Here is a 16466-nt window from a genome sequence, read left to right as displayed (position 1 = left end):
TGCCCACGACAGCTGGGGCTGGGTCAGGGCTGAAATCAGGAGCCGGGAACTACATCTGTGGTCCCTGAACCACATTCATGGCATGGATTCACATACTTGAGTCATCACCTACTGCCTCCCAGGATCCTCATCAGAAGGAGGATGCAATCAAGAGCCAGAGCCAGGAATTGAACCCAGGTTCTCGGATGTGAGACACAGGTGTTTTAATTGGTGTCTTGGCTGCTGGACCAAATGCTTGCTCCCATGTTTCCTTGTCTTTATGCTCTTTGTATACTGGATTTCCCACAGTGTTTTCTTGTTTTTTGATGCTGCTGCCAAGGACATCCCTGAGGTGCTTCACCACAATACCCATGTGTGCTATGAGTGCCCACCAAGCACACTGAGAATCTTCTTAGGGGAAGCCATTTCCAAATGCCTTTAGTATTTAACAAAAGAGATCCTGGAGAAGGTGCTGCACTCTGTCCTATTCTCACTTCCAGCCTCAAACTAGGAGTAAAGTTAGTGGCATTCTCTCAGCATCTACTGCAGTTATATCCTGAGATTTTTATTCTCAGGAGCATGGGCTGCAACCTGACAGTTAATAACTTCCTTCAGTCTCTTCCTATGTGAACTACAGCTTGGTTGAAATTCTAAAATTGTTGTCATGTAGATAGCATCTTTCCTTAGTTTCCTGCCCAAGAAGCAGATATTTCATATTTTTAAGTCTCTTTAATCATTTTAAGAGAGATCTCATAGGGTATGGAGAAACAGAATTAGATGTCTTTACTCCAGTGTGCAATATTTTACAGAATCTGCTCATCTAGCATTTAGGGTGTCTACAAGACATCCAGAGAGAAACATGAAGGAAATTATTGTTGAAATTTGTTAATTTTCCCATACACACTTACTTGTAGTTAGTTAAACTGGACTGCTCTTAAGTAAACAGTGCTCAGAGCTATCCTAAGGATGCTGACCATAGGCATAGGAGCCTTTTATTTGCCAGCAAAGCTGGCTCTTTATTCTTATTTCCATTTGTCTCTGAGGCCACATGATGGCAGGACCCTTCTCTATGTACAATTTCTTTGTATAACATAATCAAGTTTCAGTTAGGGCATCCTTGAACAAAGCACGGCTAGTTCTAGGTTCATGTCCTAGGAAGTGTGAATTCCCAGAGTCAGCTGGGGCCTGCTAAGGATCCCTCATGGAGTACAGGTGAAGAAAAAATGAAGGATTAGAATTTTAAAAAGTCACTAAAAAGTAGTAATAGGGCAAACTAGCAAGGGGATGACAGATACAAATATTCCTCAACTTATGATGGGGTTATGTTCCAACAAGCCAATTAACTGTAAATTGAAAATGTGTTTAATACAGCCAGCCAACTACACATCAAAGTATAGTCTAAACTTACTTGAAATGTTGTCAGAATACTTACAATAACTTAGAGTCAGGCATTGTGAGAGAGTACTGTACCCCATATTGCTAGTTCAAGAAAAGATAAAAATTTGAAACTTGAAGTATGACTTTCACTCAATGTGTACTGCTTTTGCACCCTCATGAAGTCAAAAAAGAAACTGTAAGTTGAACCACCGTAAGTTGTGAACTGTCTGTAGTTTACTCAGTATACTCTAAAATTTCTTTTCTCTATTTCTAAAATTCTCCTATTTCTCTTCTGAGTTTTCCATTTTCTGTTCTCTGTTTTACTTGTTCCATATCTGCGTTTCTCTTTTACCCCTATTATCTCTGCTCCTTTCTCATTTTTCCTTTTTCTTCCCAGGTACACAGAAATGCAACAGATTCAGCATTATTTATTGTACAGTATTCACTGAGTTTTGCTTTGTTTCCAGATCTTTTATTTCTGCTTTAAAATAAAAACTTTTCTCCACCAAAAAAAAAAAAAAAAAGAAATTTGTGAATTTGGGACTTGGAGGAAAAATATAAGTTGGAAATAAAAATTTGGTTGTAGAAGTCAAATCATAGAAATCAGAGGAATTTCCTAGAGCATAATTGCAATATGTTGCAGATGATCAGACTAAGGTCCCTTAGTCCCTCTCCCAGAGGTTCTAATTAACAAGGCTACAGTAGTCCCCAATACTTTATAATTCTTTTTAAAATTTCCACTTAAAGATGTCTAAAATTGAGTATTAAAGGAAGAATTCATGCAATATTTTAAATATGGTGCCCTTTATTTAAAATGTTTTATGTTTTATGTATATGTTTATAGAGATAAGGAAGGTTCATCAATTGAAAAATTAATGAAGATTTTGAAAGTCATTGTGAGGAAAGTGGGATGTAAAGTAAAGAGACACAGAAAATTGGACACCAGGGCCAGTGTTGTGGCACAGCAGGATAAGCCGCAGCCTGCAATGGTGGCATCCCATGTAAGTACCGATTCAAGTCCAGGCTGCTCCACTTCTGATCCAGCTCCCTGCTAATGTACCTGGAAAGGCAGCAGAAGATGGCTCATGTACTTGATTCCCTACCACCCATATGGGAGACCAGGATGGGGTTCCTCATTCCTGGCTTTAGCCTGGACCAGCGTGGATGCAGTGGTCAAATGGGGAATGAACCAGTGGATGGAAGATCCCTCCCTTTGCTTCTTGCCCTCTCTCTGTCTTTCAAAGGAACAAATCAATTAATCAATCTGAAAAAAAAAAAGAAAGAAAATTGCACACCAATGCCCACGATTGTGGAATTTTCTCCTTGCTCAGAAACCTGAGTGTAGATGGGGAGATGTTGGGAAGTTGAAATAATAGAGTTAATAGCGTTGAGAGAAGCAAAGGATAAAGGCAGAGTATAAATGGCTATAAAAATTTGTTGCTGACCATAACCCTTATCATTTCAATTTTCTGCTAACCTCTCTTATTTCCAATACATCTTTTCTTGACCTGGAAATCCCTAGTTCCTTATTGTTACTCAACCTCAACCTTTAATCTGGAGCCCAAAGGACATCATTCCATTCACTTTCTTTCCAGTAGCCTTTAGAAAATTAAAGGCACAAAACTAACAAATGGTGAAACCAAGATTTCAATTCAAGACAGTCTGAAATTTTTGACAACCATAATTATCTGCCCCCTTTGGTAGACGTGGGGATGTCACACTCAGACTCTATGTAATGAAGGATTTGGTGCCCAGGCATCTAGCAGTGCTGTTAACAGGGAGACTCAATGGCAGGGCTGCTGCATTTGAGGTCACAGCCCTTCCCCAAGGCAGCCTACATCCAGTGATTGATCAGTGTGGCAGTTCAAAGGCCTGGCCTTCTCTGCCCTACGCATGACCACTCTGAAAGGACATTTTAACTCCAGAGTTCCCTGTAAAGATGATCGAAGTTGTCATTGGTCCCGTACCACACCATTTCTCTCCACCTTTCTTTTCTCCTGCCTTCCATGGGTATTGATCCCTAGGTCACTACATGCTAAACTCTCAGTCTGTTTCCCCAGGAACCCAGCCTGCAACAGTTCTGCAAAGCAACAAAAGCCAGAATTTTCCATCACAGAAGCCATATTACTTCTCACTTCTCTCAGAGACCCTCTCAAGTATTTCAGGGATGTATTACAGACACATGACACTGCGTCCTCTTTGCACACATCAGCAGGACCAAGTCCAGTCATTTGGATTTCAAGTACACAGGTTTATTCAAGGGCTTAGTTAAGTAAAATAGCCCTGCTTTTGGAATAGGGATATCCAGCTGCTTAACCTTTGCTGATTGTCTCCCTTTTCCTGTAGTCCTCTAGGCAGAGAAGCCAAGCTTGTAAGTCCTAATCTTGAACCCCAGTTATAAACAACCTGCACCAAGCAGGAAAATTTTCAGGCTCATGTCTGAGATTCCATTGCACTGTAATTTTAGTGATTGAAAAGTAAAAATATGACTTAGGCCAAGCAAATGAATTTTAGTGCTTTTATTTCAGGTTCATTTTTTCCCATATATTTTCATAGTTAGAATAAACAGTCAAACTATGTCAAGAAAAAAAATCAAGTCGTTCATCAGAAAACCAATTTTTTGTTGGTTTGTCAATATGATTAAGTATTATAGGTGTACTACAAAATAAAAAAAATCAGTTCCTATATATTCTAAATTTTGCAAGCCTTTCCATTTCACATTGTAATTATTCTTTAAATACATACAATCACCTAGAAAGTAAATATATGATTCAGAATGTATTTCATAATGATGGTTTGAAAGTTTATGGTACTTTGCTTTCAATTAGATGTCTTAAAGACTTACTTCATCTGTGCTAATTACTTAATTAGGAAAAAGGATGCAGAGTAATACCATGATGGAAATTTCTAAATATTTAGTAGGGTGGACAATTAGAGTTTGTATGTTAAGAATGAAATATATTTCATTTAATTGGAACCAATGTTGCCTTCTAAGGTGGTTAACGTACTTTTCAGTCAGTAGCAAATTTAAGGCATGTGTTATCAATGATCACTTGATCACTAAGTATTTAATCAGTTACATTAAATAACCTTATTTAAATAAGTGCTTTAAACATTTTGTAACTCAAGAACTTTTTAAAGTTTTCAGTTATTGATTTTTAAATCTTCTTTGTAGATACAAGCCTCTCAGGAGGCCACGTATAATCAGGTTTCACACCCAGTTGGTCTTCTCCTTTGATAACCACCCATGGTTACTCTCTGGGGCTGTCAATAAGCATTTGTTGAGCACCTGCTGTGGGGCTGAGGCCTATATCAGTGCCCAGAAGCAAACAACGTACAAACAAAAGATTAAGTATGCCTGGAGAAGCTTCCAGTCAAATTGGTGGTTTTCATGAGTACAAGCCAGCCTGGGTTTGCTTATTATTTATCAACAGCAATGACAAAATTTTTTTTCTAGGAGCAGCATTGGTTTTGAGACTCTCTTAAGCTAATAGAAAAAAAAAAAAAACCTCCAGTAACTAATAAAAATTCTAATATACTACAATTTATATGAATAAATCAGTAGAATATGGTAGGACAGTCTCCAGAGATTTACATATCCAAGGATCAGATTTACAGCATATAGTACAGCAACATGCTTCTTAATTAGCCATACATTAATATGTTTTCTAATCTTTCATGTTTTAAGAGTAAAATGTCAGGACATTTTTGTGATTTCCTCTAACTAGTAAGACAGGAGGAAGGTTCTTTGTGAGGATTTCCAGCCAAGCCATATACAACAAATCCGATATAGATCCTTTTCTCGCCACTGGAAGGCTCCTAATGGCAGAGAAGACAAAAGACGAAAATGAGAATTACTAACACAATAATCTTTCTAGCATTTCAGAACTATTTTTTTTTTGACAGGCCTGAAACTTTTACACTCTTCTCCCCAATGAAGGCACTGGAATCATTTTGAATATAGACATTAAACTGATGTATTTCTCAGTTTATACAAATAACTATAAACCAGAGAAATAGGCTTAGGTATTGCAAAGACAGAACAAAAATATAGATAGAAATCATTTTCCAGAAGTTTAAAGTTTTTGTATTTGGGGGAAACCTCAGAAATTAGCTATTGAGATCCTACCACACAATTTAGCAGACCATTTTGATTTTGTATGAATAAGCAGGCAGCTAGTCAGGCCTAGGTGAAATGGAATTCTTGACAACTGTGCAATTTAATGCTATCTCTTTACCTGTCAGTCTAAGACACCCACCTTCCCAGGATGTACCTGTGTCTCATCCAGGGCCAATAAGGAAGGAGTAGATGCCATGATTACTTCATGGATATTAACCTCCACATAGGGGTGCCATAAAATGTCCAGATGGCCGGCGCCGCGGCTCACTAGGCTAATCCTCCGCCTAGCGGCGCCGGCACACCGGGTTCTAATCCCGGTCGGGGCGCCGGATTCTGTCCCGGTTGCCCCTCTTCCAGGCCAGCCCTCTGCTGTGGCCAGGGAGTGCAGTGGAGGATGGCCCAGGTGCTTGGGCCCTGCACCCCATGGGAGACCAGGAAAAGCACCTGGCTCCTGGCTCCTGCCATCAGATCAGCGCGGTGCGCCGGCCGCAGCGCGCCGGCCGCGGCGGCCATTGGAGGGTGAACCAACGGCAAAGGAAGACCTTTCTCTCTGTCTCTCTCTCTCACTATCCACTCTGCCTGTAAAAAAAAAAAAAATAAATAAATAAATAAATAAATAAAATGTCCAGATGGCTTCATGCTTGTTGAGCTCCCACCCCATTTATTTCTTCAGTTAAGGCAACATCCCCTAACTCATACAGGAGAGAGCCCCTTTTTTGCTTGAATGCAGTTATGGGTGCTACTTAGGCTTTTTCTCTCAACCAACTCTCTGATCCACTCATGATATGTATTTCTCTCTCTTTCTCTCTCTCTCTCTCTCTTTCTCTCTCTCTTTCTCTCTCTTTCTTTCTTTTTTTGACAGGCAGAGTGGACAGTGAGAGAGACAGAGAGAAAGGTCTTCCTTTGCTGTTGGTTCACCCTCCAATGGCCGCCTCGGCCAGCGCACCGTGCTGATCCGAAGCCAGGAGCCAGGTGCTTCTCCTGGTCTCCCATGGGGTGCAGGGCCCAAGGACTTGGGCTATCCTCCACTGAACTCCCTGGCCACAGCAGAGAGCTGGCCTGGAAGAGGGGCAACCAGGACAGAATCTGGCGCCCCGACTGAGACTAGAACCCGGGGTGCCGGTGCCGCAGGCAGAGGATTAGCCTAGTGAGCCGCGGCGCCGGCCTCATGATATATATTTCTCCATGTAGCTAGGCCACACTCACATTTGAATATATGTTCATTCTGTCACCTTTTAAATAAATTCTGTTCTTACTCTGTGCACCTATAAATGCTCATCTCTGTGAGGAACAAGGTCCTGGGTTGAAAATTAAGGTTCCAGGCTGGTGCCACAACTCACTAGGCTAATCTTCCGCCTGTGGCACCAGTACCCTGGGTTCTAGTCCCGGTTGGGGCGCTGGATTCTGTCCCGGTTGCTCCTCTTCCAGTCCAGCTCTCTGTGTGGCCCGGAAGGGCAGTAGAGGATGGCCCAAGTGCTTAGTCCCTGCACCCACATGGGAGACCAGGAGTAAGCATCTGGCTCCTGGCTTTGGATTGGCGCAGTGCACCAGCCTTATTGGCCATTTGTGGGGTGAACCAACAGAAAAGAAGACCTTTCTCTCTCTCTCTCTCACTGTCTAAATCTGCATGTCAAAAAAAAAAAATTAAGGTTCCAGGCCTGCATCAATTTTAAGAGTATAACATTTTAGATGGACAACCTTCCAGCCTAGGCCATGCTTGAAGACACATTTTTCTTCATACATAGCAGTCAGATTATGAGGTATAAATACAAAATAGTTGGAAGGCTTTTCAGGTTTAGCTACCAATCTAAGTAGATGAACATGAATATTTTCAATAGTCACACAGCTAACATTTGTAGTGCCACAGGGTCAACAGTGAAAATAGGAAAGATCATTGCCTTTTTCTCCCTCCCTGGCCTCTTCCAACACTGCAAAGAGCCTCATGAATCTGCCAGAGACACAGCAGCTCAGGAGCACGCATCCAGGGACAGGCCTGTGAATTTTGGTGGTTAACGTGGGGCTGTCAGTAAGGAATTTCAGGATCTCAGTTAACTGGTGCAGACTGGAAGGTAAAGTTGGGTTGTGGGTGGGCATGTGTCGTTGGCCCCATGGGTATAGCATGTCAGGCAGAAAGTCCAAGCCAGGCCCACTGTAGCCTTGAGCTGCCATCATCGGGATTTCAGAGTAGTATTGACCTTCCTTCACTAAAATCCCATGTGTTCCAATTAAAAAAAAAAAAAAAAGCTATTCACCTGAAAAGTCATGAGATTTAAAAACTGATTAACCCAGCTGGCGCCATGGCTCACTAGGCTAATCCTCCTCCTGCGGCGCCAGCACACCGGGTTCTAGTCCCGGTCGGGGCGCCAGATTCTGTTCCGGTTGCCCCTCTTCCAGGCCAGCTCTCTGCTGTGGCCAGGGAGTGCAGTGGAGGATGGCCCAAGTGCTTGGGCCCTGCACCCCATGGGAGACCAGGAGAAGCACCTGGCTCCTGCCTTAGGATCAGTGCGGTGCGCCGGCCGCGGCGGCCATTGGAGGGTGCACCAACGGCAAAGGAAGACCTTTCTGTCTGTCTCTCTCTCTCACTGTCCACTCTGCCTGTCCAAAAAGAAAATAAATAAATAAAAAACTGATTAACCCATTTTCACTAAAATGTCTCTCCACCATTCCTAAATGCCTGCAATGATACTTACAAGACAATGAGATTAGCAGCTCTCGAGTGCTCCTGCAAGAGTTCATTCAGTCGAACTTGGCGGTAACTCTGTGGACAGCATTCAGAATTAGCTGAGTGTAGTTCTCCCAGAATTATGAATAAGAATTTATTTTCTTACTTCGAGTCACAGAGAGAGAACCTTATTTAGGCTTGGACGCTTACAGAGCTTTAAAGCCTCACAAGACATTTTAGAGGTGTGAATAAGGCCATATTTTCATTGTGTTATAGTAGCTTAATACATTCTAGGATGTGGGAGAGAAGCAAACAACTTGAATAACTATAAAAAGAAAACATGAATGGCTAGTTTTAGGAAATAAGTTTTTGGTTAAAGAAAACTGATCAAATCTTGACACCAGTTTGATATCCTAAGAACATAGACCATATCCTAGGCTACCTTTCCTGTAACTCTCTAAATGTTTTTCAGTACAGTAGACTGGTTTCGATGAAAAAGCTATCAGAAGACTCACATGGAAAAATAACTGTTTTGCAGTGGTGAGAGTAACATTTATTGTTACATTTCACTGGTTTAGAAAATGAGACTCAGATGTGTGATTTGCTCAATTATACAAGTCTTTGTAAGAACTAGACAGCTTGTTATACACAGAGCTTGATTCTAATTTGTAAATTTTTTTTACTAAATGTGAAAAGCTTTTAGTATTTCTTACTCTTAATTTTTCCAAATTCAGCTCCTTGTGTAGTTTATTTAGATTTTGTAGTTTACAAGTTCCTGTGTTCCCTTGACTTTAATGCGCAATTCAGAGGTCAGTCCTACCTCATTTTCACTTTCCTCACTGTCAGCGACGACGTCATTCAGCTCAGGCTGGAAGAGGGTAACTTCCATCTTTCTGGGCTCTCTAGCTCACCATTTTGTATCCATATTACAAGATGCACTAGATCTCACTCTCACATGCACTGTTCCAATCACATCATATATTTCCTCAGATATCTTTGTTAGTTTTCAAAGTATCTTCATCCCGTCAGAACTCTTTATTATCGTACTCAATTGTGAGTCAATCTACCCTTATCTACTTTTCACATATATTGACCTAAATTATTTTAGATTGATAGTTCTGTCATATGTTCTTTAAAACTAAATCTGACAGGAGATTTAATAATTTGTACTTTAAAAACAATTTCGACTTTAGAGAATATAATGAACACTGTTTTCTAAATCCTCATATCCAACAACGTGATTGAAAAGCACTTGAAAAGTGTGGAAACTCTGGATCTTGAATAATGCAATTCAGTAATAGTTACATTACTTCTTGATCTTTAAATCAAGAGCCAGTTAGATAGCAAAGTAAAAAATTAAGGAAGACAAGTTCCTTACCTTTTCCTTGACTGCTTCCAGTTCTGCATCTGTAATTTTCCATGGAGTTTCTCTTTTTAATTTCTCAGCGGTTGTTAAATCTTTGCAGCTTTCATGGAGACGATATGGTTCAATCATCTCTTCAAAGAATTTCCAGCTGAAATTGGAATTATAAAGGAGGCCTCACAGTGGGAAACTAACTCATTATTTCATGGATACTCCAGGTATGACTGGCTCTGCTGGCTGTGGAATCAGAACTGAATGTCATGCAAATCTTTTAAGACTTATCTTTGCAGGGCACTTACTGTGAGTAAAGCCATGGGTATAGTACTCCCTTTCCAAGGAAACGCTTTAATGCATTTGAGGCCTTGTTAGTCTGGTAGGTGTTAGATCTTCAATATTAAGGCACAAACACACAGGTAGTAATTGTTCTGCAAGTATATATTCTACAAAGTATAGTCAAAGACATAGTTGTAGACACGTTAGTCTATAAATGAATTTTCATCTATATATTAAGCAGACTCTATGGGAAACATTCATAAGAGAATGAAGATGAACTAGGCTCCTTGGGAGTAGGGCAACTCTCATCTTTTGTCCACATGGCAGCTCCCACTCACAGCCAGAGGCTGAGGGCAGGTAGCAGGGGCATGGCAAGGGCTCCCCCAGTCTTCATGGTTCTGAAAAATTTGGATGTTTGCTGCAAATAATGCTGTTTTTATCTTTCTCATGTTTGAAGTTGCTGTCTGAGAGTTTTGAATGACTATTATTCAGGTGTGTGTTAAGGAAAGAACACAAATCAGTGATATTTTAATGGCTGAAATTCTGTGGCATTGAGGAGAAAACTAAAAGTAGTATTTAAGAGCTATAGAACATTTTAATAATTGCTATAAATTTTCATTCTTGTCTTATATAACACTCATCAGATTTATTTTTAAAGCAATAGCACAAAGCAAAGCTTATAATTTATGGCAGTAGTTGTCTTCAATATGCCACTTTAAGAAGATCTCAAGTATGAACTCTTTTCTTTGGCTTTATTATAATGTGTCTTACTCATAATTTAGTAACTTTGGAATGAGTGATAATTAGAATCCATATGCATTTAGGTTAAGAATTAAAATTTGAAGCAACGAGTTCAATTATCTCATCAGTTGGCTTGATTTAAGATTTGTAGTTGGGAGTGCAGAGATTACAAAGGACAAAGATTGTCCTTACCAGTGAGCCTTTGTTAACGGACTGAAGAGCCACTTAATGCAGTAGACTTCTATTGTATTGATTTATTTAGAGAGCTGAAGACAGGAAAGAAATCAGACTGATGTGCCCTATTATTCTTTCAACCATTCAATACTTTTATTTGCTATTACTTTGAACAGTGTCATGACTTAGGATACCTTTGGCAGTGGTTATTAAGATGGAAGGGTGCTGGCTTTGGGGAGAAGAGCCTGTGTTCTTGCTCTAGCTTTTCCATTGTCCTCCTTGGCCTGGATAACCTTGCCTATAGAGGATGAGTAACAAAGGCTGTTGGGAGCTGTCTGAAAGTCATGGTAATGATTTGGATGACAGTGTTCCAAAAAGTGTGTAGTCACTTTACTGAACACCCAAAGGATGGAGGATTGGGAGACTCTGTGTTTAAGCTCTACATACATTTATTTCAATCAGGATGAGCATTTCTTTGCATCTCAGCCAAGATCTCTGTTAGAAACAGTACAGAAATAGTTTCCTAAGAAACAGAAGGTGGAATGGAGGTTTCTGGGTATTTCCTCAGCAGCCATACTATGCTTTTACCATTGTCTTTTGAGTAGGAATGACTCTGTTCCCAACATCAGCTAGTCAGTACAATGCTAAGTCTAACACAGTGATTGGCCAGGATGGGCAGGTAATTAGCCAGGTTCGAACTGATAAGCACCCAGTGATATGCTGATCATAGTAAATGGTTCAGGGCGTAGGTCCGTGCAACTTTAGTGGAACCCAGGACCTGAGTTCAATGACTGGGGAACAAACTTTCTCTCCTACTGAACAGACATGAGCAACTTTGTTGTCTTGGTTGTTGTTGGCAGTCATCTAGCTTTTATAAATGAAATCAATCTTGATTGATTGTTTCATAATGAAAGGTAGAATAGGGAGACTGAAACATAACTCTTTATGATAAAGTTAACCTTTTAGATCAAGTTTAGCCTAAAAGCCAAGCTATGTTTGTATTTTTTAGTTTTGTAGGAGAATAATTTACGTCATCTGAGTCACTGTACATTAGGTTTTCTTTTATTTGTAATTGAAATATGCTAAGTGACACAGTAGGTTATAATGAGACTGCCTTTGTCCATTCCTCTTCTTTGATCTATGCCCATTCTTGATTTCTTCATCACGAGGCTCATCTCTGAGCTGGTTGTTTCCCATCCTTCTGGCTAGGTGATTCTAAGGTAGTCAAAATTTCTATTTTGAGTCTCACTAAATCTGAGTTTTCTTATAAATATTTGCATACATTTCCAGAATAAATCAAACAGTACATGATATTAAATATAAATGAAAATTCAATTTTAAAAATTAACTAATAGCTTCCTTGCTTTCCTATCCTTCTTCCTTACAGCAAAGTTTCTAAATTTTTTAATTGCATAAACCTTACCTCCAGTTCACTAAGATTTCTTCCTTCAAAATAATGTGCTGGAGTTGTTTTTGTGATTACTGCAGTGTCTTTAAACTAAATCACCTATCTAATTGCTTCTAGTTTCTCTTTGATTTTCATATAAAGATTGTTGTCTTTTTGGCCTATGACTTTTAATTCAGTATATACAATAAAAAGTAGAATTTAACCACAAGAGCTTTTTAGTTTCTCCTAACTCAATTATTTTCTCATTAACTTTGCTTTTGTACTCCCTTTCACCCTTGCCCTACCATATTTATAGATAATGTTTCTGTGATAAAATGCCTCCATCAAGACTTGCTGAGGCTGGTGCCGCGGCTCACTAGGCTAATCTTCCACCTTGCGGCGCTGGCACACCGGGTTCTAGTCCTGGTCGGGGCGCCGGATTCTGTCCCAGTTGCCCCTCTTCCAGGCCAGCTCTCTGCTGTGGCCAGGGAGTGCAGTGGAGGATGGCCCAAGTCCTTGGGCTCTGCACCCCATGGGAGACCAGGAGAAGCACCTGGCTCCTGCCATCGGATCAGCGTGGTGCGCCAGCCGCAGCGCACCGGCTGCGGCGGCCATTGGAGGGTGAACCAATGGCAAAAAGGAAGACCTTTCTCTCTGTCTCTCTCTTTCACTGTCCACTCTGCCTGTCAAAAAAAAAAAAAAAAAAAAAAGACTTGCTGATATTTTATGAGTAGTTGAAAGATTTACTAAAGGCAATTTAAGGTCATTTTACATTAGTCTCCAACATGGAAATCATTGACAAATTATTTTTCCACATGCATATAACCTGATGAATAGTGACCAGGGGATAGTTGTTAATGGTGATAAAGGATGTCTGGTCATGAAGGTACATGTGAGAGCTGAAACCGAGCCAGTAGTTAATCTCTAAGTCACAGTCTCTGTGCTCTGGCTGCATTAACCCAAAGAAAGAGTTCTCTTTAAAACATCCAGATAAGTTGCCTTCTTTAGGTTATCAAAAACTTACCATATGTGCTACCAATGGCCACATGTGAGATAGGAATAGTTATTGCCAACATTGGATGTGTCGCTGTTTCATAAAGTACTATGGCATTAGTTTTGGCAGAAGGCTACAGAGAGGAGGATAGGTCCTCCAGCACATCCCTTCAAGGGGATGACTTCTTTTCCTTGCACTAGGGTACATTAGTTGCAAGTATTATTCTTCTTTTTAAATATTTCATTTATTTATTTGAATGGCAGAGTTACAGAGAGAGAAGGAGAGAACAAGAGATAGATCTTCTATCCACTAGTTCACTCCCCAAATGGTTGCAATGGCCAGGGCTGGGCCAGGGTGAAGCCAGGAACCAGGAGCTTCTTCCAGGTCTCCCATGTGGATTCAGGGGCCCAAGCTCTTGGGCCACTTTCCACTGCATTCCCAGGCAAATTAGCAGAGAACTGGACCTGAAGTAGGGCAACCAGGACTGGAACCGGTACCCATATGGGATGTTGGCATTGCAGAGGGCAGCTCAGCCTGAGATGTCACAGCGCAGGCCCCACAAGTATTTTATTTCAGTAGAGAAGGAATTTCCCCCCTCTGCATCTTCCTCAAGATCTTGAAATGGCTGAGAGAACATCTCTTCAAAATTTTGAAAACAAATTCATTTATTTCTTTAGGGAGGGAATGAATTCTCCTTATGATAGGATGATGAGAATATGTGAGATTTAGACACCAAGACAAAAAAAAAAATGCCTTTCGTACTATTGCAACAAGGTACCATGGGACAAAGGTCAGGGTGGTAAGATGAAGAGGCCCTGACTTTGACAGGTACCCAAAAGATGAAAAGGTTTAAGTTAACGGAAAAGGAGGTACCTCAACATCCTCAGTGATGAACAGGAGAGAGAAAGAATGAATATTAAGGTGGTGACCATGGCAGCTGGACAGAAATGAGTAAGAAAGAAAGGGAAGAAAACAAGGACTTGGGTAGAGCAAACCAGATTGATGAGTAAGGAAATAGAGGAATTTAGGAACACATTTATAAGCAAAGATAGTCCTTAGCTACTGATAAGACAAACAACAGCAAAAAGCATTTGCCTGCAAGATGTGGGTGACTAATTTGTGCCCTTTGTGCCCTGGCTTATGAACTCCAAAACCAGTAACAATCATAGTGAATAGCCTCTAGGCAATAGAGAATGGCCCAGTTTTGCAGAGTACTGGTAGGGCTGACTCAGTTACTAAGGGGCACATACTAAGGAATTGTTGGGCCTTCTGTGTTATGAAAGAGAATGCATTCCTTAGAATTAGAGCAGCCATAACATGAACCTGGTTGATTACATCACTGCAAATACCAAGGGGCAATGACTCAGGGAATTAGAATTCTTCTGATGAAAAGTGGAAAGCTACCAGATATTATTGTATGACAACCTGGTTCATATAAGACTGTTAATTCCATTTACCAAGGAGATTTATAAATGTAGTCTTAATTTTTCTTAAGTATTTGTAATTGTAGAAATATAATGGAAGGCATTAGAAGTATATATGATATAAGGAAATATCACAAAGTAATAACCAGGTTTACCCTGTCAATTATTGCCTTCTTATCACAGTGAAAGTGTTTAGTAAAGCCATTTTAACTGAACCATAGCCTTGGAGGAATCATGAGTACCTTCAAAGGATGTGAAGTTCGGTCAATAAGACTGCATCTTAAATATGAATGATTTTCTTTTTCTTTCTTTCTTTCTTTTTTTTTTTTTTTTTTTGACATGCAGAGTGGACAGTGAGAGAGAGAGACAGAGAGAAAGGTCTTCCTTTTTCCGTTGGTTCACCCCCCAAATGGCCACTATGGCAGGCGCGCTGTGCAGATCCGAAGCCAGGAGCCAGGTGCTTCCTTCTGGTCTCCCATGCGGGTGCAGGGCCCAAGCACTTGGGCCATCCTCCACTGCCCTCCCTGGCCACAGCAGAGAGCTGGACTGGAAGAGGAGCAACTGGGACAGAATCTGGCGCCCCGACCAGGACTAGAACCCCGGGGTGCCGGTGCAGCAGGCAGAGGATTAGCCTAATGAGCCACGGGCCGGCCATATATGAATGATTTTCAACAAGGTGTTAAGTTTATATAGGATAATAAAAAATCCAAAGAAGGGAAAAAGCAAAAAGACTTGAGGATTGTAGAATTATAACCCATCAAGAATTGCAAGAGGAAGGAGAAATGGTGGAAAACAGAATAGGGAAAATATCCAACAGAGCAGTAAGGATGTATGGCATTCTGGGGACTTTGTGTTTCTGTGCACTGCCCCGGAGGCCCTACTCTTCACCCAATCAAATGTACAGGCCAGCACTGTGTCACAGAGCATTAAAGCTCTGGTGTGAAGCACTGGTGTCCCTTATGAGCACCAGTTCTAGTCCTGGCTGCTCCTCTTCCAATCCAGCTCTCTGCTATGGCCTGGGAAAGCAGTAGAAGACAGCCCAAGTCCATGGGCCCCTTCAACCACGTGGGAGACCTGGAAGAAGCTCCTGGCTCCTGACTTCGGATCAGCTCAGCTCCAGCCGTTGAGCCATCTGGGGAGTGAACCAGCAGATAGAAGACCACTCTCTGTCTCTACCTCTCTCTGTAACTCTTTCAAATAAATAAAATAAATCCTTAAAAAAATTAAATGTACATAATTAAATCTAAATGTAATAGTAGATATGATTTGGTCTACAAGCTTGGGCAACATTTTATAATTGTTAGATTAGACTCTAAGTTGTTCATTAAATTTACAATTAGCTAGGATTTCCACACAATCTTCTTGCAACTTTGGTATTTCCTGTGAAGAGCTACCCTACAAATGGGTTTCAAATACCATTGTTGTGAATTGAACATTTGTGTCCCTCCAAATTTCATATTTTGAAGTGTTAACCCGATGATATTTGGAAATGGGGCCTTTGGGTGGTATTTAGATTTAGATCGGGTCATGAGGGTGGGCCCCTGAGGGGATTAGGATATTTTTAAGAAGAGAAAGGGGGCTGGTGCCTTGGCTCACTAGGCTAATCCTCCGCCTGTGGCACCGGCACCCTGGGTTCTAGTCCCAGTTGGGGCACCGGATTCTGTCCTGGTTGCTCCTCTTCCAGTCCAGCTCTCTGCTGTGGCCAGGGAGGGCAGTGGAGGATGGCCCAAGTGCTTGGGCCCTGCACCCACATGGGAGACCAGAAGGAAGCACCTGGCTCCTGGCTTGGGATTGGCACAGCGCGCCAGCTGTAGTGACCATTTGTGGGGTGAACCAACAGAAAAAGGAAGACCTTTCTCTCCGTCTCTTTTTCTCCCTCTGTCTAACTCTGCCTGTTAAAAAAAAAAAAAAGAAGAAGAAGAAGAAGAGAAAGGGATCACACCTCTACCATGTGAGGAGGTGGCCATTTGCA

At 41.1% G+C, this 16466-nt stretch overlaps 1 protein-coding gene across 1 annotated transcript in view; it reads right to left on the bottom strand.

Moving 5' to 3' along the window:
* Nucleotides 1-3869: 3869 nt before the first annotated feature.
* Nucleotides 3870-16466, bottom strand: part of SLC12A1 (solute carrier family 12 member 1) — a gene marked incomplete at its 5' end in the record, with an annotated part of 108288 nt that continues 95691 nt past the window's right edge. The window contains 3 exon segments of the mRNA NM_001170971.1: nt 3870-5175; nt 8167-8234; nt 9517-9652. Coding sequence (NP_001164442.1) covers nt 5040-5175; nt 8167-8234; nt 9517-9652 — 340 coding nt within the window. The 3' untranslated portion in view covers nt 3870-5039.

This window comes from Oryctolagus cuniculus, chromosome 12 (genome assembly GCF_964237555.1).
Source record: "Oryctolagus cuniculus chromosome 12, mOryCun1.1, whole genome shotgun sequence".
Classification (NCBI taxonomy): Eukaryota; Metazoa; Chordata; class Mammalia; order Lagomorpha; family Leporidae; genus Oryctolagus; species Oryctolagus cuniculus.
Note: the sequence above shows the minus strand (reverse complement) of the source record. Positions and strands in the feature narration are given on the sequence as shown.